Source organism: Phyllobates terribilis, unplaced genomic scaffold, assembly GCF_046119375.1.
Source record: "Phyllobates terribilis strain yellow unplaced genomic scaffold, ASM4611937v1 Scaffold_3__8_contigs__length_932513732, whole genome shotgun sequence".
In the NCBI taxonomy this organism is placed as follows: Eukaryota; Metazoa; Chordata; class Amphibia; order Anura; family Dendrobatidae; genus Phyllobates; species Phyllobates terribilis.
The window spans coordinates 906,263,541-906,291,187 of NW_027362763.1; the positions used below are offsets into that span (position 1 = coordinate 906,263,541).

The 27,647-nt window shown below is 43.2% G+C and overlaps 1 protein-coding gene across 2 annotated transcripts in view; it reads left to right on the plus strand.

Moving 5' to 3' along the window:
* ACOXL (acyl-CoA oxidase like) overlaps window positions 1–27,647 on the plus strand; it is a 612,189-nt gene that overhangs the window by 89,774 nt on the left and 494,768 nt on the right. For both annotated transcript variants that reach the window (XM_073672763.1, XM_073672762.1), the window contains exons 6-7: window positions 23,783–23,897; window positions 24,225–24,311. In XM_073672763.1, coding sequence (XP_073528864.1) covers window positions 23,783–23,897; window positions 24,225–24,311 — 202 coding nt within the window. The remainder of the gene's footprint in view (window positions 1–23,782; window positions 23,898–24,224; window positions 24,312–27,647) is intronic.

The window sequence follows — 27,647 nt, forward strand, 5'->3', positions numbered from 1 at the left end:
CAGAATAAACCTTTCCTGTTTTAGGTCAATTAGGATTACCATAATTTTTATTATTTGACCAATGCCAGAATAATGAGAGAGAGAGAATGTTTTAAAGCATTTTTTTTACTTACTGCAAAGTCAAAAGTTTACATACATTTCATTAGTATTTGGTACCATTGCCCTTAAACTGAATGACTTGCGTCAAACGTTTGGGATATCCTTCCACACAAGCTTCTAACAATAGTTGGTCAGAATTTGGGCTCATTCCTCCTGACAAAACTGGTGTAACTGATCCAGGTTTGTAGGTCGCCTTGCTCACAACTACCTTTTCAGCTTTGCCCATAAATTTTCAATAGGATTGAGATTAGGGCTTTTTGATGGCCACTCCAGAACATTGACTTTCTTATCCTTAAGACCTTTTTATTACCATTTTGGCAGTATGCTTTGGGTCATTGTCCATTTGGAAGACCCATTTCCGCTCAAGCTTTAACTTCCTGGCTGATGTCTTGAGATGTTGCTTCAGTATTGCCACATAATCTTCTTTTCTCATGATGCCATCTATTTTGTGAAGTGCACCAGTCCCTCCTGCAGCAAAACAACCCCACAACATGATGCTGCCACCCCCATGTTTCACAGTTGGGATGGTGTTCTTAGGCTTCCAAGCTTCTCCCTTTTTCCTCCAAACGTAACGATGGTCATTATACCCAAAAAGTTCAATTTTAGTTTCATCACACCACAGGACATGTCTCCAAAAATTAAGGTCTTTGTTCCTGTGTGCATTTGCAAACATTAATCTGGCTTTTTTATGTTTCTTTTGGTGTAATGGTTTCTTACTGGCCTTTCAGCCCATGTTGATACAGTACTCGTTTTACTGTGGTTATTGACACAATCTTACCAGCTTCCACCATCATCTTCACAAGGTCTTTTGCTTTTGTCCTTGGGTTGATATGCACATGTTGGACCAAAGCGCATTCATCCCTGGGACACAGAACCCATCTCCTTCCTGAGCGGTATGATGGCTGGACATTCCCATCTTGTTTGTACTTGCGTATAATTGTTTATACAGATGAAAGAGGCACCTTCAGGTAACTTGAAATTATACCCAAGGATGAGCCTGACTTATGCTAGTCCACAATTCTCTTCCTGATATCTTGGCTGATTTCTTTAGACTTTCCCATGATGCTACACAAAGAAGCAGTGTGTTTCAGGTGTGCATTAAAATACATCCACAGGTGTGTCTCTAATTAACTCAGATGTTGCCAAAAAACCTGTCAGAAGCTTCCAAACACATGACATCATCATATGGGCAGTCCAGAATTGTTTAAAGGTATAGTAATCTTAGTGTATGTAAACTTTTGACTTTGCAGTAAGAAATAAAAATGCCATAAAACATTCTCTCTCATTATTCTGGCATTTGGCAAATATTAAAAATTATGGTAATCCTAATTGACCTAAAATGGGAAAGGTTTATTCTGATTTCATATCAGATATTGAGAAAAACATGCATACAGTTATATGAAAAAGTTTGGGCACCCCTATTAATCTTAAGCTTAATGTTTTATAAAAATTGGTGTTTTTGCAACAGCTATTTCAGTTTGATATATGTAATAACTGTTGGACACAGTAATGTTTCTGCCTTGAAATAAGGTTTATTGTTCTAACAGAAAATGTGCAATCTGCATTTAAACAAAATTTGACAGGTGCATAAGAATGGGCACCCTTATCATTTTCTTGATTTAAATACTCCTACCTACTTTTTACTGACTTACTAAAACACTTTTTTTGGTTTTGTAACCTCATTGAGCTTTGAACTTCATAGCCAGGTGTATGCAATCATGAGAAAAGCTACTTAAAGTGGCCACTTGCAAGTTGTTCTCCTGTTTGAATCTCCTCTGAAGAGTGGCATCATGGGCTCCTCAAAACAACTGTCAAATGATCTGAAAATAAAGATTATTCAACATAGTTGTTCAGGGGAAGGATACAAAAAACTGTCTCAGAGATTTAACCAGTCAGTTTCCATTGTGAGGAACATAGTAAGGAAATGGAAGAACAGAGGGACAGTTCTTGTTAAGGCCTGAAGTGGCAGGCCAAGAAAAACATCAGAAAGGCAGAGAAGAAGAATGGTGAGATCAGTCAAGGACAATCCTCAGACCACATCCAGAGAGCTGCAGCATCAACTTGCTGCAGATGGTGTCACTGTGCATCGGTCAACTATACAACGCACTTTGCACAAGGAGAAGCTGTATGGGAGAGTGTTGAGAAAGAAGCCGTTCCTGCAAGCACGCCACAAACCGAGTCGGCTGAGGTATGCAAAAGCACATTTGGAGAAGCCAATTTCTTTTTGGAAGAAGGTCCTGTGGACTGATGAAACCAAGATTGAGTTGTTTGGTCATACAAAAAGGCGTTATGCATGGCGGCAAAAAAACACAGCATTCCAAGAAAAACACTTGCTACCCACAGTAAAATTTGGTGGAGGTTCCATCATGCTTTGGGGCTGTGTGGCCAATGCCGGCACCGGGAATCTTGTTAAAGTTGAGGGACGCATGGATTCCACTCAGTATCAGCAGATTCTTGACAATAATGTTCAAGAATCAGTGACAAAGTTGAAGTTACGCAGGGGATGGATCTTTCAGCAAGACAATGATCCAAAACACCGCTCCAAATCTACTCAGGCATTCATGCAGAGGAACAATTACAATGTTCTGGAATGGCCATCCCAGTCCCCAGACCTGAATATCATTGAACATCTGTGGGATCATTTGAAGAGGGCTGTCCATGCTCGGCGACCATCAAACTTAACTGAACTGGAATTGTTTTATAAAGAGGAATGGTCAAAAATACCTTCATCCAGGATCCAGGAAATCATTAAAAGCTACAGGAAGCGACTAGAAGCTGTTATTTTTGCAAAAGGAGGATCTACTAAATATTAATGTCACTTTTCTGGTGAGGTGCTCATACTTATGCACCTGTCAAATTTTGTTTGAATGCAGATTGCACATTTTCTGTTAGTACAATAAACCTCATTTCAAGGCAGAAACATTACTGTGTCCAACAGTTATTACATATATCAAACTGAAATAGCTGTTGCAAAAACACCAATTTTTATAAAACATTAAGCTTAAGATTAATAGGGGTGCCCAAACTTTTTCATATAACTGTATGTGTCTTTTTATATAGTGTATGTAAACTTCTGGTTTCAACTGTACACACATACCATACATAACAGCCTGTCTCCTCTTCAGTTCCTTTAGACTTCTGCAGTTAAAGGACCTTTTGGTGATATGGTCACATGACCGTGATTTCACCAAAGGTCCTTAAGCAATCTTAACCTCAGAATAGAAATGCTGGGGGCCCCTAAGAGAGTAGGGGCCCTGAAAAATTGCCCAGTGTGCCCACCCTCATCCCACTAACGACAGCCTTGCATAGCAGGCTGTCTTCTCTTTAGTTCCTCCAGACGTCCGCAGTTAAAAAGCCTTTGGTGACATCATGGTCACATGACCGTGATGTCACCAAATATCCTAAACAGTTTTAACCTCGGAATGGAAATCCTGGAGGCCCCTAAGAGAATGGGCAAATGACCAGCTTGCCCACCCCACAAACGCCGGTCCTGACTGTAACTAGGGCTTATTTTTGGAGTAGGGCTAATGTTTCAAGAAAAAATAAAGGAAAAATCTCACCATCCTCTAAAATGTTACTTCTTTATTAAAGAATTAAAGCATAGGGTTTGCTGCGGTGAATGGAATGCTTACAGGATGACAAACGTTTCTCACCAACTGGTGCTTCAACAGCTCCTTGTGTTATGTTTCAAGCATACTCCAAAAATCACTTAAAATCATGTTAGGGCTTATTTTCGGGGAAACACGGAATTAGCATATACAGGGTTTTTAAGTCTAGATAGTGAGATATATATGAGATATATATATATATATATATATATATGTGTATATATATATATATATATATATATATATATATATATATATATATATATATATATATACAGTTAGGTCCATATATATTTGGACAGAGACAACATTTTTCTAATTTTGGTTCTAGACATTACCACAATGAATTTTAAACAAAACAATTCAGATGCAGTTGAAGTTCAGACTTTCAGCTTTCATTTGAGGGTATCCACATTAAAATTGGATGAAGCGTTTAGGAGTTTCAGCTCCTTAACATGTGCCACCCTGTTTTTAAAGGGACCAAAAGTAATTGGACAGATTAAATAATTGTAAATAAAATGTTCATTTCTAGTACTTGGTTGAAAACCCTTTGTTGGCAATGACTGCCTGAAGTCTTGAACTCATGGACATCACCAGATGCTGTGTTTCCTCCTTTTTGATGCTCTGCCAGGCCTTCATTGCGGTGGTTTTCAGTTGCTGTTTGTTTGTGGGCCTTTCTGTCTGAAGTTTAGTCTTTAACAAGTGAAATGCATGCTCAATTGGGTTGAGATCAGGTGACTGACTTGGCCATTCAAGAATATTCCACTTCTTTGCTTTAATAAACTCCTGGGTTGCTTTGGCTTTATGTTTTGGGTCATTGTCCATCTGTAGTATGAAACGACGACCAATCAGTTTGGCTGCATTTGGCTGGATCTGAGCACACAGTATGGCTCTGAATACATCAGAATTCATTCGGCTGCTTCTGTCCTGTGTCACATCATCAATAAACACTAGTGACCCAGTGCCACTGGCAGCCATGCATGCCCAAGCCATCACGCTGCCTCCTCCGTGTTTTACAGATGATGTGGTATGCTTTGGATCATGAGCTGTACCACACCTTTGCCATACTTTTCTCTTTCCATCATTCTGGTAGAGGTTAATCTTGGTTTCAACTGTCCAAAGAATGTTCTTCCAGAACTGTGCTGGCTTTTTTAGATGTTTTTTAGCAAAGTCCAGTCTAGCCTTTTTATTCTTGATGCTTATGAGTGGCTTGCACCGTGCAGTGAACCCTCTTATTTACTTTCATGCAAGCTTCTCTTTATGGTAGATTTGGATATTGATACGCCTACCTCCTGGAGAGTGTTGTTCACTTGGTTGGCTGTTGTGAAGGGGTTTCTCTTCACCATGGAGATTATTCTGCGATCATCCACCACTGTTGTCTTCCGTGGGCGCCCAGGTCTTTTTGCATTGATGAGTTCACCAGTGCTTTCTTTCTTTCTCAGGATGTACCAAACTGTAGATTTTGCCACTCCTAATATTGTAGCAATTTCTCAGATGGGTTTTTTCTGTTTTTGCAGCTTAAGGATGGCTTGTTTCACCTGCATGGAGAGCTCCTTTGACCGCATGTTTACTTCACAGCAAAACCTTCCAAATGCAAGCACCACACCTCAAATCAACTCCAGGCCTTTTATCTGCTTAATTGAGAATGAGATAACGAAGGGATTGCCCACACCTGTCCATGAAATAGCCTTGGAGTCAATTGTCCAATTACTTTTGGTCCCTTTAAAAACAGGGTGGCACATGTTAAGGAGCTGAAACTCCTAAACCCTTCATCCAGTTTTAATGTGGATACCCTCAAATGAAAGCTGAAAGTCTGAACTTCAACTGCATCTGAATTGTTTTGTTTAAAATTCATTGTGGTAATGTCTAGAACCAAAATTAGAAAAATGTTGTCTCTGTCCAAATATATATGGACCTAACTGTATATATCACTGTCTATATAGATTTATTATATACAGTACAGACCAAAAGTTTGGACACACCTCATTTAAAGATTTTACTGTATTTTCATGACTTTGAAAGTTGTACATTTACACCGAAGGCATCAAAACTATGAATTAACACATGTGGAATTATATACTTAACAAAAAAGTGTGAAACAACTGAAAATATGTCTTATATTCTAGGTTCTTCAAAGTAGCTACTTTTTGCTTTGATGACTGCTTTGCACACTGTTGGCATTCTCTTGATGAGCTTCAAGAGGTAGTCGCCGGAAATGGTTTTCACATCACAGGTGTGCCCTGTCAGGTTTAATAAGTGGGATTTCTTGCCTTATAAATGGGGTTGGGACCGTCAGGTGGATACACTACTGAATAGACTGTTAGAATTTGTATTATGGCAAGAAAAAAGCAGCTAAGTAAAGAAAAACGAGTGGCCATCATTACTTTAAGAAATGAAGGTCAGTTAGTTCGAAAAATTGGGCAAACTTTGAAAGTGTCCCCAAGTGCAGTTGCAAAAACCATCAAGCTCTACAAAGAAACTGGCTCACATGAGGACCGCCCCAGGAAAGTAAGACCATGAGTCACCTCTGCTTCTGAGGATAAGTTTATCCGAGTCACCAGCCTCAGAAATTGCAGGTTAACAGCAGCTCAGATTAGAGACCAGGTCAATGCCACACAGAGTTCTAGCAGCAGACACATCTCTTCAACAACTGTTAAGAGGAGACTTTGTGCAGCAGGCCTTCATGGTAAAATAGCTGCTAGGAAACCACTGCTAAGGACAGGCAACAAGCAGAAGAGACTTGTTTGGGCTAAAGAACACAAGGAATGGATATTAGACCAGTGGAAATCTGTGCTTTGGTCTGATGAGTCCAAATTTGAGATCATTGGTTCCAACCACCGTGTCTTTGTGCAACGCAGAAAAGGTGAACCGATGGACTCTACATGCCTGGTTCCCACCGTGAAGCATGGAGGAGGAGGTGTGATGGTGTGGGGGTGCTTTGCTGGTGACACTGTTGGGGATTTATTCAAAATTGAAGGCATACTGAACCAGCATGGCTAGCACAGCATCTTGCAGCGGCATGCTATTCCATCCGGTTTGCGTTTAGTTGGACCATCATTTATTTTTTAACAGGACAATGACCCCAAACACACCTCCAGGCTGTGTAAGGGCTATTTGACCAAGAAGGAGAGAGATGCGGTGCTACGCCAGATGACCTGGCCTCCACAGTCACCAGACCTGAACCCAATCGAGATGGTTTGGTGTGAGCTGGACCGCAGAGTGAAGGCAAAAGGGCCAACAAGTGCTAAGCATCTCTGGGAACTCCTTCAAGATTGTTGGAAGACCATTTCCGGTGACTACCTCTTGAAGCTCATCAAGAGAATGCCAAGAGTGTGCAAAGCAGTCATCAAAGCAAAAGGTGGCTACTTTGAAGAACCTAGAATGTAAGTGTTATGTTCTGCTACCAGAGCTAAGGAAAGGGAGGAGATCTGTCCCTACGTTAGAACTCAGCTTAATCCCTACGATGTAACAGGGGACCTGATCCTGCGATCAGACCTGCTAAAGTCCTAAGCTAGTCTGTACGGAGACCTATAGATGTGGGGAAGGAATCCCTACAAGTACTAAGGACTGGGAGGAAAATGGGACACCTCCTAACAGAAATAGTAGCAGACAGACGAACAAACAAAATATATAGAACATAGAGGTCCGTAGACCAAGCAAACTAACAGAGTTAGATACAGAGCACAGGCTAGCTAGAAAGTAGTTAAACAATGGAGTCCAGCAAAGCCAGAAGGGCGGAGCAGGATTAAATAGGCCAACAAGGTCATGTGACCAGCAAAGGAAAAAAACTAAGAACAAGGTTCTAACAGTACCCCCCCTTCTAAGAGGATCCTCTGGATCCCCTAGGACCAGGCTTATCAGGAAATCTCCTGTGAAATGCTCTGATAAGTCTGGACGCGGAAACATCATCCGACCTCACCCAAGAGTTATCCTCGGGTCCGAAACCTTTCCAGGCCACAAGATACTGCAAACTACCTCTATACTGTCTAGAGTTAAGGATGCGAGAAATTTCATATTCCCCGTCCTCCACCACCGGAGGAACAGAGGCAGAGGCGTCACAATCCGATACAACAGCTTTTTTCAACAGAGAGACATGAAATACCGGATTAATTCTCCAGGAGGTAGGAACCTCCAACCTAACAGCAGATTGGTTGACAACCTGAAGCACCTTAAAGGGCCCTACAAACTTGGGACCCAATTTCTTAGAAGGAATCCTCAACCGCAGATTCCTAGAGGACAACCAAACCATGTCACCAACAGCGAACAAAACCTCCTGTCGTTTCCTATCAAAGTAGTCTTTAGATTTTCTGTTAGCCTCCTGAAGATTACCACGCACATCCGTCCAAACTCTCTCCAAATCACCGGAAAAATTCTCCTCCTCAGGCACGGCAGATCCCAACTTGGAGAACGACCCAAACGACGGATGTCTCCCAGAACAACAAAAAAAAGGCGAACAACCAGCAGAAGAAGATGTATGATTGTTCAGAGCAAATTCAGCAAGTGGCAGAAACTCAGACCACCCCTCTTGATTGTCTGCCACAAAACAACGCAAGAACTGCTCAACATCCTGGTTTTTCCTTTCTGTCTGGCCATTAGATTCAGGATGATATCCGGACGAGAACGACAAATGAACTCCCAACCTGTCACAAAAGGCACGCCAAAAACGAGCCACGAACTGAGGACCTCTATCAGAAACAATGTCAGTAGGAACGCCATGAAGTCTGACAATTTCCTTGACAAAGGCCTTAGCAAGAGTTTTAGCGCAGGGCAGTTTGACGAAGGGAACCAAATGACACATCTTGCTAAAACGGTCCACGACCACCCAGATGACAGTAAAACCCTCAGAGGGGGGAAGGTCAGTTATAAAGTCCATAGCCAAATGTGTCCAAGGAGCACTGGGAACCTCCAAAGGACAAAGCAACCCCGCAGCAGGAGTATGTGAGGACTTAGATCTAGCACAAATAGTACATTGGCGCACCCACTTAATGACTTCCTTCTGCCATCCAGGCCACCAAAAACTGCGACCCACCAGTCTCTTGGTCTCAGAGATTCCGGGATGACCTGCCAACCGAGATTCGTGACACTCAACAAACAAATCTCTCCTAAAGGTCCCAGGCACAAACAACCTCCCATGAGGAGTGTTAGATGGGGCATTCTCCTGTGCTTTAAGAATCTCATCTTCCAAAACGGAGTCCAAAGCAGCTATCACAACACCTTCTTGTAAAATGTTCTCCTCTTTCTCAGCACCGACTATGGGAGAAAAACTGCGAGACAAGGCATCCGCCTTAACATTCTTAGTACCAGGGATGTAAGTAACGGAGAAATTAAACCGCGAGAAAAACAGTGCCCACCTAGCCTGACGGGCATTCAGGCGCTTGGCAGCATCAAGATATATCAGATTTTTATGATCCGTAAGAACCTGAACGGGAAATTCCGCACCTTCCAAGAAGTGGCGCCAGTGTTCAAATGCGAGTTTAATAGCCAATAATTCCCGATTACCAATATCGTAATTCAGTTCAGTCTCCGAAAATTTTTTTGAAAAAAAGGCACAGGGATGTAATCCATCCCCGTTATCCTGAGACAATACTGCGCCAACCCCCACAGAGGAAGCATCAACCTCAACCAAAAACGGCTTAGTCACATCAGGCTGCATAAGGATGGGAGCAGAGGTGAACCTCTCCTTGAGATACACAAAAGCTTCAATGGCCTCAGAAGACCACTGAACCGCATCAGCACCTTTCCTGGTGAGATCGGTCAGAGGTTTGACAATACTAGAAAAATTTTTTATGAATTTTCTGTAATAATTGGCGAAACCCAAAAACCTCTGTATCGATTTCAAACCAATAGGCCTAGGCCATTCCTGTACAGCTTGAACTTTAACCGGGTCCATCTCAAAACCTTCGCTGGAGATAATGTAGCCCAAAAAACTAATTCTCTGTACAGCGAACTCACATTTCTCCAGCTTAGCAAAAAGCGAATTGTCCATTAACAACTGTAATACCTCACGTACGCTCCGCCAATGAGACTCCAGATCCGGCGAATAAATCAAAATGTCATCCAAATACACAACCACATTTTTGCCGATCAAAGGTCTAAGGATGTCATTAATAAGATTCTGAAAAAATGCAGGAGCATTAGTAAGACCAAAAGGCATAACCAGATTCTCAAAATGACCCACAGGAGTGTTAAAAGCAGTCTTCCATTCGTCACCCTCCTTCATGCGCAACAGATTGTATGCCCCCTTAAGGTCAATTTTAGAGAACCACTTGGCCCCCATTAACTGGTTAAACAGATCAGGAATCAATGGCAGTGGGTAAGGATTGCGTACAGTAATTTTGTTAATCTCACGAAAATCCAGACAAGGACGTAAACCGCCGTCCTTTTTTTTTACAAAAAAAAATCCAACCGCCACAGGAGACTTAGAGGGCCTAATGTGACCGGCAGCCAAACTTGTCTGTATGTATTCCTGCAAAGCCTTTCTCTCAGGAATAGTAAGGTTAAATAAACAACTTTTAGGAAGAGTCGCTCCAGGGACAAATTCAATAGAACAATCATAGTCTCTATGGGGAGGCAAAACCTGCGATTCCTTCTCAGAAAAAACTCTCCAAAAATCCTGAATAGGAACAGGCAATTCTCCCCTATCCAAAGCTGCAATACGCCCGTTACAACACTTGTCATAACATTTATGGCTCCAGGATTTAATTTCACTGGTAGACCAATCCAGTACAGGATTGTGAAATTTTAACCAGGGCAATCCCAATATTACTGGAGAAGGCAAGTTATTCAACACTACCAAATCCAATTTCTCATGGTGAACACCATTAATAGTGAGAGGAAATTCACAGACCTTGATAGTAATATTCTTCAAAGGGGAACCATCCACAGAGACCACAGCAATGGGGGATGATAAAGGTTCGGGTTTTAAATTGAGTCTTTCCAAGAATCCCCCATCAATTACATTCAGAGTAGACCCACAATGAACAAACACCCGAAATTCCATTAATTTTTCCTGAGCAATCGTGGAAGCAGCTAAAAATACACCCTTGGAATTTAAACAGGCAATACGGGCATGACTGACCATTTTTTTTTCTTTCTTCATACGAAGCTCACAGTCTTTAATCAAATGACCAGATTTTCCGCAATAGAAACACAAGCCTTCAGAAAATCTGTGATCTTTTTCTTGAGAGCGAGGTGCCATCGCTCCAATCTCCATCGGTTCACCACTGTTAGTACACACATTCTCATAACCAGAAACTGACATAGCAGAGGATTTGCTCTCATTAACCCTTGCACACAGTCTCCTATCCACCCGTATAGCTAATTGCATAGCCTGTTGCAAATCTTCAGGTGTAGGATAAGCAATTAGCAGGTCTTTAACCCTTTCACTGAGCCCAGCAAGAAATAGACTTTTCAGAGCAGAATCGTTCCACCCTGTTTGAGTAGACCATCGACGGAAATGAGTACAATATTTTTCCACATTACCTGATCCCTGTCTCAAACGTCTTAACTCAGTCTCAGCTGATGCGACACGGTCAGGATCATCATATAATAGTCCCAAAGCAGAAAAAAAACTATCCACTGATCTGAAGCATGTATCACTAGGTTGCAAAGAAAAGGCCCACTCCTGAGGCTCTTTGCGCAAAAGTGACATTATAAACCCTATGCGCTGGGAATCATCCCCAGAGGACTTGGGTCTCAAACGAAAATACAATAAGCAAGCATTTTTAAATGAAAAAAATTCTCGGTGTTCACCAAAAAATAAATCCGGCAAACGTACCTTAGGCTCCAAGAAATGTGCTCCAGGACAGTTACTCACGTGCTGACGGAGCTCAGTCACCTCCAAAGAGAGTCCCTGCAGGTGTTTAGCCAAATCCAGAACCGACACCATGATGGAACAGAAAAAAAAAATCTTTCCGTAGAGCATTTGCTGGGCTGGACTTACTGTTATGTTCTGCTACCAGAGCTAAGGAAAGGGAGGAGATCTGTCCCTACGTTAGAACTCAGCTTAATCCCTACGATGTAACAGGGGACCTGATCCTGCGATCAGACCTGCTAAACTCCTAAGCTAGTCTGTACGGAGACCTATAGATGTGGGGAAGGAATCACTACAAGTACTAAGGACTGGGAGGAGAATGGGACACCTCCTAACAGAAATAGTAGCAGACAGACGAACAAACAAAATATATAGAACATAGAGGTCCGTAGACCAAGCAAACTAACAGAGTTAGATACAGAGCACAGGCTAGCTAGAAAGTTGTTAAACAATGGAGTCCAGCAAAGCCAGAAGGGCGGAGCAGGATTAAATAGGCCAACAAGGTCATGTGACCAGCAAAGGAAAAAAACTAAGAACAAGGTTCTAACAGTAAGACATATTTTCAGTTGTTTCACACTTTTTTGTTAAGTATATAATTCCACATGTGTTAATTCATAGTTTTGATGCCTCCAGTGTGAATATATAATTTTCAATGTCATGAAAATATAGAAAAATATACACACATATACAGAGTGGTCCAAAAGTAGGTGGACAGAAAGTGTAATAAGGTTATGAAGGGGGAAATTTATCAAACACAATCCAGTAATTTTAGATAACATTATGTGGAGTGAGGAAGCTTCTTTCAAATTATCCGGCCATATTAACAGACATAAATGCATGTTCTCATTATACCAGTAAATACAATTAACATTAGAGCACCAACTGAATGAGCCTGGTGTCAATGTTTGGGGTGGTATTTCAAGTTTTGGTGTTTTAGGACCAATATTTTTTGATGGAACAGTCACAGGAGATAAGTATCTCGAAATTCTAATGAATCAAGCTGTTCCCCAGTTACAGCAACAGCCTAATTCAAATGACCTTTATTTCCAACAAGATGGGGCCCCTCCACATTATTCAAGAGTAGTCCGCAAGTATCTAGATGAAATATTTCCTAATAAATGGAATGGCCGAAGAGGCCCACTTGATTGGCCGGCACGTTCACCAGACTTGACCCCAATGGATATTTTCTTTTGTGGAGTACTCATGGACAAAGTTTATAGTCGAAAACCAAAAAGTGTCAGCGATATGAAAAATTACATAAGAGATGCATTTCAAGAAATGAATACCCAAAGAGACTTGTGCAAAGCAGTTTGTCGAAGCGTAAGAGGCAGACTTCAAAGCTGTGCAAATTGTAATGGAAAATAGTTTGAGCACCTGCGTTGATAAAATTTAAGGGCTTTTGTATTGTTCAGAATAAAATGTAATTGTCAATGTTATGCTTGTGTTAGTAAATATAATTTTATATATAAATCAAAATAAATGTTATTATTTTCTGTCCACCTACTTTTGGACCACCCTGTGTGTGTACTGTGTGTGTATATATATATCTAATATATATAATTGTCTTATCCCGTCTGTCTGTCCTTCTGTCCAGGAAATCCCGCGTCGCTGATTGGTCCGGCTGCGGCCAATCAGCGACGCGGCGTTTCAGAAAAAGATGGCGGCCGTTAGCGGCTCATCTGCCGCACGGAGGTCAGAGGCGATGCAGCCGGCTGCTCGCAGCATACCTCGATGCGGCTACCATCAGGAGATCAGCGGATATGGCCGCTTATCTCCCGACGGCAAGTGTGACGCCCCCCCTCCCCTCCTCTCCCCTCCTCTCCCCTCCTCTCCCCTCTCCTCCCCTCTCCTCCCGTCTCCTCCCCTCTCCTCCCCTCTCCTCCCCTCCCCTCCCCCCGCTTGCTCAGGGCCCCGGCACCCGGCGGCATACTTACCCCTCCCCGTGCCTCCGCAGCATGTCCTGTGTCTTCCGGTGCAGCTCTGTGACTCCTCAGGTCGGAGGGCGCTGTAACGTCTTTACACCGCGCTCTCTCCTGAGCGGTCACAGCGCAGAGCGGGAAGATGCCGGCTACGCTGGAGCAGCAGCTGAGAAGAGAGGTGAGTATTGGATTTTTTTTTTTATTGTATGGAGGCATAGGGCATTAAATGGTGGGGTGGGGTGTGTGACATCGTGGAGAGGGGCCATTATAAGCGAGGGGGGGTGACATCCTGCATGGGGCACTATGGGGGGGATGTGACATCCTGCATGGGGTATTATATAGGGGGATGTGACTTCCTGTATGGGGTATTATATAGGGGGGATGTGACTTCCTGCATGGGGTATTATATAGGGGGGATGTGACTTCCTGCATGGGGTATTATATAGGTCGGATGTGACTTCCTGCATGGGGCATTATAAGGGAGGGGGGGTTGTGACATCCTGCATGGGGGATGTGACATCCTGCATGGGCCACTATGGGGGGGATGTGACTTCCTGCATGGGGTATTATATAGGGGGGATGTGGGGTGGGGTGTGTGACATCGTGGAGGGGCCATTATAAGCGAGGGGGGGTGACATCCTGCATGGGGCACTATGGGGGGGATGTGACATCCTGCATGGGGTATTATATAGGGGGGATGTGACTTCCTGCATGGGGTATTATATAGGGGAGATGTGACTTCCTGCATGGGGCATTATAAGGGAGGGGGGATGTGACATCCTGCATGGGCCACTATGGGGGGGATGTGACTTTCTGCATGGGGTATTATATAGGGGGGATGTGACTTCCTGCATGGGCCATTATAAGGGGGGGCGGATGTGACATCCTGCATGGGCCACTATGGGGGGGATGTGACTATTGGCGGCAGATTTTAAATCAGTACGCCACCGTCGGGAGACATTCTAGAATACCCGATGCGTTAGAATCGGGCCACCATCTAAATATATGTATGTATGTATGTGTGTGTATATATATATATATATATATATATATATATATATATATATATATATATATACACACACACAAATTCTTATAAAATATGTTGGATATTTAAAACTTATATATAAAACAACTTGCGCTAGTGTATAGGGTATGTGGCAAGAAATAACAATGAAGATATTAAAATTGTCCAATTTTATAAAATTTGTAGGTTGCAAGAAGTAAAAATCATTGTTTTAAAAGGTGGCTAGTAGGCTACAAGCAATGGGTGGAGGGAAGATAGTCAGGATGGGAGCCCTAGAAGTTTTTCCTGGTTGGGAGGCAGTTATGAGCTTCCTGGAGAGTCTTTTGATGACCAGGTCGGAGGGTCCCCCTTATATGGAGAAAAGGAAGGGAATTGTTTAGTGGCAAGTTTTAGAGGTTGCCTTCTTATATTATTGAGATATCTAGTTACCCGATCTGAGGTGTAGGAGGGTTTTGGGGACGGGGTCCAGTCAGGTGTGGGTTATCCACGTTCCAGTTAGACTGCAAGGGAATGAAAGTCGATTTTCCTTCAGTCACGGGAGGTCTTAGTTTCCTAGGCGAGGAAGGGGGCAGAAAAATGGGTTTTTGTACCTGTGTTGGTCGGTTGTAGTTAGAAGGCTTGGGTGCACTTATTTGTTGCTGACTGGTGCTGTTTAGGAGGAGACCCGCATTTAGTGGTTGCAAGGTGCTAAACACTGGTGGGTGTATTCGTGGACCCAGGAGTAGTTAAAGCAAATGGGTTCCTTGCTGGAGTGGAGCGGGGTAGAATTCCTGCAGCACTAGTAGCGGGTGGCTTGTCTTGGTTTTATAGAAGTAGGGGCAGTCCCCTGACAGCTGTTCTTTTAAATCCTTGCGTGGGTCAGAGAAAACAAATTACAGCTTAATCACAGCGTGCATAGAACAGTCCAGGGAGCTGCACGTATTGTAGCAAGTTGGCACAATGACTTACGGTTCAGTCGCACTCTTCTTGTCAGTTGTGGACATCCAATATCAGTGGACCTGTGTGGCGGCCGGTCCGTGTGGCAGAAGAAGCTTCCTCCGCTGTATGAATGAGCGCTGGTGGCTTGGTGCAAAGAGGGGAGGGGCAGGGTCCCAGCCGGAGACCCGCCGCTCCCACCAATCTCTGTGTGTCGGCACTCGGCGCTGCAGTAGAGGACCTGCGTGCTTGTGCACACTGGCCGCTTGAGGACCTGCGTGGCGTCACGTCACGTGGGTGAGTCCCGGTACCGTGGCCTAGGGGGATCAGAAAGGCTGACGCGTTTCGGAAGCTCAGGTTTCTTTCTTCAGAGCTGATCCCTAGGCACTTGTGGGTCCTTTTTATAGGTCTATGGGTGGGAGTGTACCAATGGGCAGGTAGCTGTCACTTTTTTTTTTTGTTTGGCTTTCAATCTTCATTAAACGCAAACAGTTCGATTTCTGAGTTCAAACCTCTAGGTTTTAGAGAGTCAAACATAAAGATCCATTTACTCTCAACCCGAGACATTTGTTTCAGGTAGTCACCTTTCCGCCATTGTTTTGGCACTTTTTGTATAGCTGTCACCACGGTTCCTGCTATTGAACCCCCATGTTTTTCAGCATAGTGTTTTGTAAGTGGGTGTCCGTTAAACTTGTTGGTGATATTCCGTCGGTGTTCATTAATACGCGTGTTCATGGGGCGTTTCGTTCTGCCTACGTATAGTCTTTTGCACGGACATTTTAAGCAATAAATAACCCCCTGTGTTATGCATGTAATAAAATCTGGTATGGTAGTGGGGCACTTTAGAATGTTGTCACGTGGGATTTGTTTTACTATATTTTTGGTTGAGGTGAGGAAATGAGTGTCATATCCTTTATTTTGGAATTTGGTGGTTAGTACTCCTGCTTGCAACCACTAAATGAGGATCTCCTCCTAAACAGCACCAGTGGAAGCCGCCCCCTTCTCTGCATCCAAACCTTCTAACCCATTTTTCTGCCCCCTCCCCTAGGCAACTAAGACCTCCCGTGACTGAAGGAAAATCGACTTTCATTCCCTTGCAGTCTAACTGGAACGTGGATAATCCACACCGTCTGGACACCGTCCCCAAAACCCTCCTACACCTCAGATCGGGTAACTAGATAACTCAATAATATAAGAAGGCAACCTGTAAAACTTACCACTAAACAATTCCCTTCCTTTTCTCCATATAAGGGGGACCCTCCGACCTGGTCATCATAAGACCCTCCAGGAAGCTCATAACTGCCTCCCAACCAGGAAAAACTTCGAGGGCTCCCATCATGACTATCTTCCCTCCTCCCATTGCTTTTAGCCTACTAGCCACCTTTTAAAACAATGATTTTTAACTTCTTGTAACCTACGTATTTAATAAAATGGGACAATTTTAACATCTTCATTGTTATTTCTTGCCACATACCCTATACACTAGCGCAAGTTGTTTTATATATATTTTTTATCTTGAAAATGTCAGACAACTGTGGTAGTTGTCCTCTCTTGCAGCAGATATAGGGCATACCCATTAGCGCCACCATTCCATTGAATTGAGATATTTAAAACTTGATTTAAGCGGGGGCATGGCCAGGACCTCAATGTGAGAGAAAGTGTGTGTGAGGAGCTCCTGCTGAGCTGAACACAATAGAGGCATAGAAGAGGCAGAGTACCGGCATTTTCACCTCAATTACAGCACACATGGTGCCATGACGTGCTAAGACACCGGCATCCACTCCAGGGCCAGTGATAGCGACCGCACTGGACACCTTTCTTCAGAAGGACTCAGCACCTCGTGGTGTCCCGGAGCCATCTTGGCTGGATCAGACCGGGCTGCAGCAGCTTCAGACAGAACACAGAGGTGAGGGGAGTGGGAACCAATCTCAGCTTGCAGCCCCTGGTGATGTGGATTTGCAGGGGCAGATAACAGCAAAAAGCCGAGGCAGAGCTGTGGGAGTCGTCTCCTCTGCAAATAAGACTGTTGTAGCTCACATGAGTAGCACATCAGAGCCCCCCTCCCCCTCCTCCCCACAGACAATTGCACAGATAACAGCATGTCCTGCTGATCATCCCCAGCCCTCATCAGAAGATGGAGGGACCTTCTCTATGTATTCCCATGGGAAAAGGAGCAGACAAGCAGCCGGGGAGATTGAAGGAGAGGGGAATATTTTCACTGTCCATGGTAAAGGGGGTGGAGACGTGTTCTCTTCCCCTGGCTGTACTGAGGATGAATGGGGGGTTGGGAGCCTGCAGTCCTGTGCCCCCCCCCATGGCAGAAGTACCTAGAGCATTTACCCTCCAAGACAGACTTCCAAAACCTTATAAGGAAGTCAAGGATACCTGCAGGTCAGAGATTGCTTGTGTGAGACAAGACCTGAGGCACTTGGCAAATCGTATAGAAATACTGGAGGAAGATCATAATACTACTAGAGCTCATGTAACCAAACTACAACAAGTGGCCACCCAGCAAAAATCAGTGATGCAGGATATGCATGCCCACATTGAAGATCTTGACAATAGGGGAGGAAGAAGCAACATACGGGTGAGGGGTCTCCCCGAGTCGGAGGGGGGGGGGGATCTTAGAGCTATACTTCAGGAGATCTTCAACTCTATCTTGGGTGACAGCCAGCCTGCCTTGATCAAATTTGATAGAGCTCACAGAGCCTTGAAGCCAAAAGGTACTACAGCATTTCCGAGGGATGTAATATGCTGCTTGCATGACTTTGAGTTGAAAGAAAAGATAATGGCCAAGACAAGGGCCCAGAAAGCCATAACGTATAGGGGGGCGGACATCCAACTCTTCCCGGACCTGTCTAGAATTACCCTACAGAAGAGAAAGCATCTTAAACCTCTGCTCAGCATGCTCCTGGATAAGAAGATTCCCTATAGATGGGGCTTCCCCTTTGCTTTAATGGCTCTCAGGGATGGGGTGTCGGCAGCGCTCCGCTCTATGCGGGATTTGGCCAAGTTTTGTGGGGACCTCCAACTAACCGCACCGAACATTCCGGAATGGGACTATCTTCTCCCCCCGGAGGCTCCACCTCCCGTATGGCAAAAGATGGGGAGGCGGGGCAAAGAGGGAACGACACCTCGCAGGCCTGGAGAGCAGGGCCCGTCCTCTGGAGTGCATAAGAATAACTATGGTTGACTGTAAAACCCAGAGCATAAGCGGCTTCGTTAGAGGGTTTACTTTTTGTCTTTACCGCTCTTTTTCACTTACAAGCCGGTACTCAACGTCAAGTTCTGAAATACTTACGTTTGATATTTTTCTATGCCTTAAATGAATGAATATTTTAAATTGTCACTTTGACAACCTGTTTATAAATGCTCAGTGGGGTTCCTTGGGTTTCGGGACAAGGATTTTGGTTATTGTCTCTCGTCTCACAGGAAGGTTTTCTTTTTCCCTTTTTCTGGACTCCCTCCAATATATTTTTCCGAAGGGTTGTTGGATAGCAAGGACATTGTGATTTCCCTTAACTGCATAGTACTTAGTGGGCTCACTTTGTGCCATGGTAACAACCCTTCTCCAAGAGTTACTCTTGGGAAAATTGTTTGGATTTGTATTGATATTTGTACATGTTTTCTCTTTTATGTTGGTTTGTTTCAGTCTGTGTCTCCCCCGCATCCCACTGTCTTTCCCCTCCCTCCTTTTTACCTTTTCTTTTCCTTATCAAGAGAGCAAGGGTCATTCATGAAGCTCCATGGCAGGTTATTATGGGCCGGGAGGCTGCAACGACTGTCAGTGAGTATGATTATAAGCAGTAGTTCACCTTTTCTGACTGGCAATAGTTAAGTTGATCACTTTGAATGTAAAGAGGCTTAATTTCCCTAGAAAAAGAAGGCTCACACTGCAGGAGTTGAAGGCTCAGAGAGCGGACATTGCCTTTTTACAGGAGACGCATTATGACCGGAGTGGGACGTTTAGATTTGCGGCGCATCATTACCCTTCTGCCAACTCTGCCTATAATAATAATAAAAAGGGTGGAGTGGCCATACTTATATCATCTTTATGTCCAATTCAAATCTCTAAATCTCATGAGGACCCGGCAGGTAGATTCTTGATACTGGAGGGCTTTTTTCAGGGCAAAGCAATAATATTGTGCAACATTTACGCCCCAAATTCGGCCAAATACCCTTTATTTGCAAGGTTCTAGCTAGCCTTCAACGGCTGCAGCCTGGGGCATTGTTGGTGGGGGGGGGACTTTAATATCCCGTTCTCAGAAATAAATGATAGGCTTGCTTTGAGGGGGAACCCTTCATCTGCTGGTTCGTCCCGATTATCATTGGAATTTAGAAAATTGATCCGGGCAAGTTCCCTTTTCGATATGTGGAGAATAGATCATCCCAAAGAAAAAGCTTACACTTTTTATTCAAATCCGCATCAGACTCATACCAGAATCGATTACTTTTTTGCTAATATTGTCACACTTAGAATGCTAGAGAATGTGGAGGTGGGGTCCATAACATGGTCGGATCATGCGCCAGTAATATTAAATTTATAGTTGGGTCTCAGTTCCTCCAGAGCCTGTCACTGGCGACTGAATGAATTTCTGGTAAAGGATCCCTGTATTCGAAAATCTTTATCAGGTCATTTAACCCAGTATTTTGAACTAAATTCGGAATCTGTGCCCTCCCTTCCTATTTTGTGGGAAGCGCATAAGGCGGTAATAAGAGGGTGTTGTATTGCAGAGGGAGCGAGGCTTAAAAAAAATTCAAGCCAACTTTTCTCAAATCTTAATTCTCAGATTCGCCTTCTGGAATGTAGATTTGCCTCTTCTCCGTCCACTGGGACTCTGAGGAAGCTGTTGGCCACTAGGGACAAATTGAAGGATCTCTCCATCCGTAAAGTGGAGAAGATAATTGTATTTTCAAAACAGAGATATTATGAAAAAGGGAACAAGGCCCATACCCTGTTGGCTAGGCAATTGCAGGATCGCTCTGTGGCCGCGGCTCCTCAGGCTCTTAGAGACTATGAGGGAACTACCCCTATATGACCCGGGGGAATTGTCAAATATCTTTTATAAATTTTATAAGAAATTATATAATCTTCAGGACCCACTGGCGGGCAATCCAGAATATAGGCAATCAGAGATAGACAGCTTTTTTCGGAGGATTAGTCTGCCAGTTCTTTCAACGGAGGCACAAGATTCCCTTAACAAACAGATCACTCTTGAGGAATTACCTGACATTTTGAAAGATTTGCCCCTGGGTAAGTCACCGGGCCCGAACGGTTTGACCTATCTATATTATAAAACTTTTGCGGATATACTACTCCCCTATATGGTTGACCTTTTTAACTCCTTCTTGACAGGAACCCCGATTCCTAGCTCGCTGTCTCATTCATATTTGGTGTTAATTGACAAGGCTGGTAGAGATCCCCTTGACTGCGCCAACTATAGGCCCATAGCCCTCTTGAACTCGGACTTAAAAATATTTACCTGTCTCCTTGCAAAGAGACTGAATGTCTGGCTTCCGCACATGATTCATAAGGATCAGGTGGGGTTTGTGCCCTTCAGGCAGGGAGAAGACAACACAAGGAGGGCTGTGGACCTGGTGGATGTGGTCAATAGGAATAAGTCTCGGGCGCTTCTCCTCAGTCTTCATGCGGAAAAGGCTTTTGACCGCCTTAATTGGCCCTTCATGTTTGAGACAGTGAAGACTTTTGGGATATCAGGTGCTTTTCTAAAAGCACTAAAGGCCCTTTATTCTTCTCCCACGGCGTCCATTAAACTTCCCCATTGTGTATCACCCAGTTTCTCTATAGCAAATGGTACAAGGCAAGGCTGTCCTTTATCCCCGCTCTTGTTTGCCATGTGTATCGAGCCTCTAGCGGCAGCAATAAGAGTTAATCCTGACATATCGGGGGTGGAGATAAGGGGTAAAGTATTTAAAATTTCCCTATTTGCAGACGATGTGCTACTGACCCTTACGAATCTGCATATCACCCTCCCTAATCTTAAAGTGACACTTTGGGAATATGGCATGATCTCAGGATATAAGATTAATTCTAAAAAAACAGAGGCACTTCCACTAAACCTTCCCCATGAAGAATTAGATCATCTTAAGCTAAATTACAAATTCCGGTAGAAGTCAGAGAGTATCAAATATCTGGGGATTAACATAACGTCAGACTATGGGACCCTGTTTGCTCATAATTTTCCGCCCCTTTTTAAAGAATTGAAGGGTCTTATGGTCAAGTGGGCCAATCTTCATATCTCATTTTTGGGGCGGATATCGGCTGTGAAAATGTCCCTTATTCCTAAACTCAACTACTATTTTGAAACTCTACCAGTTGGGGTTCCTATGGGGGAGTTGAGGGCTCTCCAATCCTGTATAATGAAGTTTATATGGAATAATGGGAGACATAGAATCTCCAAGCAGGTACTGATCTCGGGGAGGGAGCAGGGGGGGTTATCGGTCCCGGATGTGGTAAAATACTATTGGGCGGCTCACTTGAGAAGGATTCCTTTGTGGTCATCCCTTTGGGCATATAATAAGTGGACAGAAATTGAAAAATTATGGATAGCCCCAGTTCATCCGAATTCACTACTGTGGTCTGAGAAATCTGTTAAACTCCAAACCACTTTACTGGGCCCTATGCAATTCACTAGAAACATATGGGACACCTGTAGGAGGAGATTTCCTCTTTCTTCTAAACACTACCCGATGATATCGTTTGTCTTTCAGCCTTTGCTCCCTCAGAGCCAAGAATCATCGTTGGTTCACCCCTGGATCAATGCGGGATTATTTAGATTTGTGGATATAGTGGACAGAAACACCTTAGTAATACATCAGTTTGATTATTTAAAAGAAAGTTTTAACATCACTAATCGGGAATTCTATCAGTACATACAGATTCAGTATTTTGCAAGATCCCTGTTTGGCTCATATAAAGTGTCCATCCCCACGGCGTTTGAGAGGCTGTGCAGGAGAGTTCCCTCTACCAAGGGGTTGATCTCGGATATATATAAAATAATCAATTCACTGGTAGGTGGACCCATCTTCCAGCACCCCTATATGTCTAAGTGGGAGGGATTCTTGGGAGTGAGGCTTTCCCCTCAGACATGGCAGACAATATGGTCTAAAGCAGCTAAGACATCAATTTGCACCCTATACAAGGAGAATCAATATAAAATATTAATGCACTGGTATCATACGCCGGATGTCCTGAATAAAATGAACCCGCAGGTCCCGAGTATATGCTGGAGATGTGGATCATCTGTCAGCACTCTGACACATGTTTTCTGGACCTGCAGCAAAATAGTTCCTTTTTTGGAAACAATAAGAAAACTGGTTCAGGAGGTGCTATTTACAGAGATTTCTCTGGAGCCCTCTGTTTTCCTTCTCAATGTGACCCCTGGGGGAATGGGTAAACATTCTTCCAAATTGCTCCTCCACTTGTTGACAGCAGCGAGATGCATGATTGCTCTTTGCTGGAAAAGGAACTCGCCACCCTCTAGACAAGAGTACTACGCTAGGGTCTGTGATGTGAGGCGGATGGAGTCCTTGACTGCAAGTCTTAATGCAAAGATGGACCTGTTCGAGTCAGTATGGGCCCCATGGGACTACTATTGGGCGCAGCGTAGTGAATGATCAACTGCTTCTTGATCTTTTGTCTATATCGTTCTTCCTTTCCCTTCCTTCTCTCTGTGTTGTCTTTTTTTTTTTTTTGTATTTCATGGAGTGTTATTTAAAATGGATGTCATATCAGATATTTGAAAGCTTTAAAGTGATCTCTAATGGGCCGGCCTGTTGGAGGCCTAAGTGTTTTCTCTGATATGAAAATGTGAATGACTTCTCTGTGTTCTATGTTTCCTAAAAATATGTGAAAAATGTTAATAAAAATTACAGTTATAAAAAAAAACTTGATTTAAGCAATAGGTATTTTTCTGATTGCACATTACTGCATTTTATGCTGAGTTGACTGTTGTCTGTATAATGTCTTGAGTCATGTAATGGCCATATAATAATAATAATAATAGTTTTTATTTTTATAGCGCCAACATATTCTGCAGCACTTCACAAATTTTAGGGGGGACATATACCGACAATACAGAATAAGCATATCTCATATCGAAAGGAGTGAGGGCCCTGCTCGCAAGCTTACAGTCTATGAGGAAATGGGGGAATATGAGTCTGTCTGCACTTCTTCAATCCTGTTAATATGAAGGACTTGCAACAATCTGGTCTACATATAACTTTAATATAAATGTCCTTTGAGATAATGTCAAAAACCATTATGGAGGTAGAAATAAGACTGGATTTGGCTGCAACAGAGATGTCAATAACAGTAAATGAAGCTTGTTTCACTCTTTCCGTATGATTTTTATACCTTTCTGTTTTTTTGTTTCCTCAGGAGTTCATTATCCATACCCCTTGTGAGAATGCAGAGAAAATGTATATTGGCAATACAATGAAAGGGAATTATGCTGCTGTGTTTGCACAGCTAATTCTAAATGGAAAATCTCAAGGTTTGTTTCTCTGGTTATTCTTCAGACATGTAGGGTTGCAAGAATGTCTCTGCCTTCATGGGTCTGGAAGATGCAGGCTATTGCTTAATTCTATGACTAGACAGTTCAGTCAAGGCGACAGCAAGTTAATTAGTGCTCAGACTATGTTTGCATTACATATCTTTCTATCTTAAAAGACATTGCCAGGTTATATGTATGCCAATGTAGACTAAACATGTGAGTGCTTGTTCTGATCTGTCACATAAATTATACTGCATTGATTTGTAAAGTATAATAGGTAATAAGTTCATGTGAAGGCGGACCTGAATGTAACCTTTGTTTCCCTAGGGCCGCACTGTTTTATTGTACCAATTCGTGACCACAATGGGAAGATATATCCAGGTGTAGGTGCCATAGACATGATGTACAAAGAAGGTATTGCATTTTACTGTAACAAATTTGATTATGATGATATTAACCCCTTAAGCCCCGGAGCATTTTTCGTTTTTGCATTTTCGTTTTTGCTCCCCTTGTTCCCAGAGCCGTAGCGTTTTTATTTTTTGGTCAATATGGCCATGTGAGGGCTTATTTTTTGCAGGACGAGTTGTACTTTTCAACGCCATTACTAGTTTTATCATATCCTGTACGGGAAAACGGGAAAAAAATTCCAAGTGCGGTAAAATTGCAAAAAAAGTGCAATACCACAGTTGTTTTTTATTTATTTTTTTTACCATGTTCACTGAATGCTAAAACTGACCTGCCCTTCTTATTCTACAGGTCATTACGAGTTCATAGACACCAAACATGTATAGGTTCTTTTATATTTAAGTGGTGAAAAAAAATTCCAAAATTTGGTAAAAAATAAAATAAAAAAATAGCGCCATTTTCTAAGACCCGTAGCGTCTCCATTTTTCGTGATCTGGGGCTGGTTGATGGCTTATTTTTTGCGTGCCAGGCTGACGTTTTTATTGATAACATTTGGGGTAGATCCGATGTTTTGATCGCCCGTTATTGCATTTTATTGCAATTTTGCGGCGACCAAAAAACGTAATTCTGGCGTTTAGAATTTTTTTCTCGCTACGCCGTTTACCGATCGGAATAATTCTTTTTTTATATTGATAGATCGGGCGATTCTGAACGCGGCGATACCAAATATGTGTATGTGGGGTTTTTTTTTATATCTTTTATTTTGAATGGGGCGAAAGGGGGGTGATTTAAACTTTTATATTTTTTTATTTTTTTTTATATTTTTAAAAACTTTTTTTTTTTTACTTTTTGCATGCTTCTATAGTCTCCATAGGAGACTAGAAGCAGCAACTATCCGATCGCCTCTGCTACATACAGGGGACGAGCAGGTCCCCTGCATGCAGCAGAAATGGTCCTGTGCTATGAGCGCCGACCACTAGGTGGCGCTCATAGCGACAAGATCATGACAACCACAGGCGTCTGCTGCAGACCCTGGGTTGTCATGCACGCCCATCGGCGACCCGCGATCACGTGACGGGGTCACCGGTGGGCGGGGCTTATGACGCGCTACCCGGAAGCGCGCGTTAAATGCTGCTGTCGGAGATTGACAGCAGCATTTAACTGGTTAACAGCCGCGGGTGGATCGCGATTCCACCCGCGGCTGTTGCGGGCACATGTCAGCTGTAAGAATCAGCTGACATGTGCTCCGTTCAGTGAGGGCTCTGCGCAGCAGCCCTCACTGAACGGGGGGTACGCAAATATGCGTACTAATACGTCCCCGGTAAGTAAGGGGTTAAACATTTAAAATAGTAATTTTTATTTCTATGGCGCCAACATATTCCACTATTAAGTGCATTGAATCTGTGTAAACAGATGCTATGAGGGACCAGATTTGGAAGAATATTTTGGAAGGGCAAAACTGGAATAGTTACATAAGTGAGGTGAGGCGATAGGCATGTTTAAAGAAGTGCGTTTTTTGTGCGCGCTTAAAACTGTGGGTATTGGGAATACATCAAATTGTTCTGGGTAGTGCATTTCAGAAATTGGCGCAGCACGCGAGAAGTCTTGGAGACTGGAGTGAGAGGTTCAGATTATTGAGGATGTTAATCTTACGTCATTAGTGGAACAGAGGGCACAGTTAAGATGATAGACAGGGATAAGGGAGGTGATGTAGGGTGGGGCAGAACTGTGGAGAGCTTTGTGGGTGTGAGTGATAAGTTTATTTTGGAATCTGTAGAGGATGGGCAACCAGTCCAATGACTGGCACAGGGTATCAGTGTAGCAGTTGGAGAAGAAAATTTTCCTGGTTGCTCTATTCATGATGGATTGAAGAAGGGAGAGTTTAGTAAGTGGGAGACAGTTACAATAGTCCAGACGACAATGAATAAAAGCAACAGTAATCGTTTTTGCAGAGTCAAAGGTAAGAAAGGTCGAATTCTAGAGATGTGTTTGAGGTGTATGTGACATGAGCGGGCGACTGATCGGATATGGGGAATAACGGAAAGATTTGAGTTAAATATGACCCCAAAACAGCATGCGTCCTGGTAGATGGTAGAACCACGCATGGAAATGGCAATATTGGCTTTGGGAAGTTTATTAGAGGGAGTAGTTCAATTTTTGACAGATTCAGTTTTAGATAAAGGGAGGACGTGATGTTAGAGACAACAGAAAAACAATCAATGGTATTTTGTAGTAATGCAAGGGTTTTGTCAGGAGACAATGTGTATAATTAGGTGTTATCAGCATGTAGATGGTACTGAAATCCAAATCTACTGGTGGTTTGTCCTATAAGGGCAGTATATTGGAAGAATTGTAGGAAACCTAGAACCGAACCCTGAGAAACACAAACTGTAAGGAGAAGAGGAGACAGGAAAAAGGTACAGTGAAGGAGTGGTCAGAGAGGTAGGAGGAGAACCGTGAAAGCAGTATCCTTCAGGCCGATAGAGCGGAACATAGTGAGGAGCTGGTGATCCACCGTCTCGAATGCTGCAGAGAGATCCAGGAGAATCAGCAGGGAATAGGGGCCATTGGATTTCGCTGTTAGTAGATTATTAGAGATTTTAGTAAGGGAAGTTTCAGTAGAGTGTAAGGAGCGGAAACCAGATTGTAAAGGGTCAAGAAGAACGATGTCTGAGAGATAGTGGACTAGACAGGATTGGCCAAATGTTCCAGGCATTTAGAATTGAAGGAGAGTTTACAGGCAGGTCTGTAGTTAGCAGCGGAGTTCTGGTCAAGGGATGCTTTTTTAAGTAATGGGTGTATGCTGGCGTGTTTGAAGGAGGAAGGAAATATACCAGATGAGAGAGCAAGAGAGATAAAAATATTATAATTAGGTGAGTGGTGACAGCCGGGGAAAGGGACTGAGGAATATGTGAGGGAATAGGGTCATTGGTGCAGGTAGTAGGGCGAGAAGATGCAAGGAGCCTGGTAGCTTCTTATTCCGTGACTAGTTCAAAGACAGAAAGTGAGCTATTTGAAGTGCAGAAGGGAAGAGAATTCATGATATTAGGGGATTGGGAGAAAATTTCCTGGCTGATATTGTCAATTTTTTCTTTGAAATAATTTGGCAGATTGTCAGCGCTGAGGTCGTTGATGGGGGCCTATACTCTTGGACTGAGAAGGGAATGAAAAGTGTTAGTCGTTTAGGATTGTAGGATAGTGAGGTGATGAGCGTGGTGAAGTAGGATTGTTTAGAGAGGTGAAGGGCAGAGTTGTATGTTTAAAGCATAAACTTATAATGGATGAAATCTTTGGCCAGATTGCATTTTCTACACAGACATTAACCGCACCTGGAGCACTGCTGGA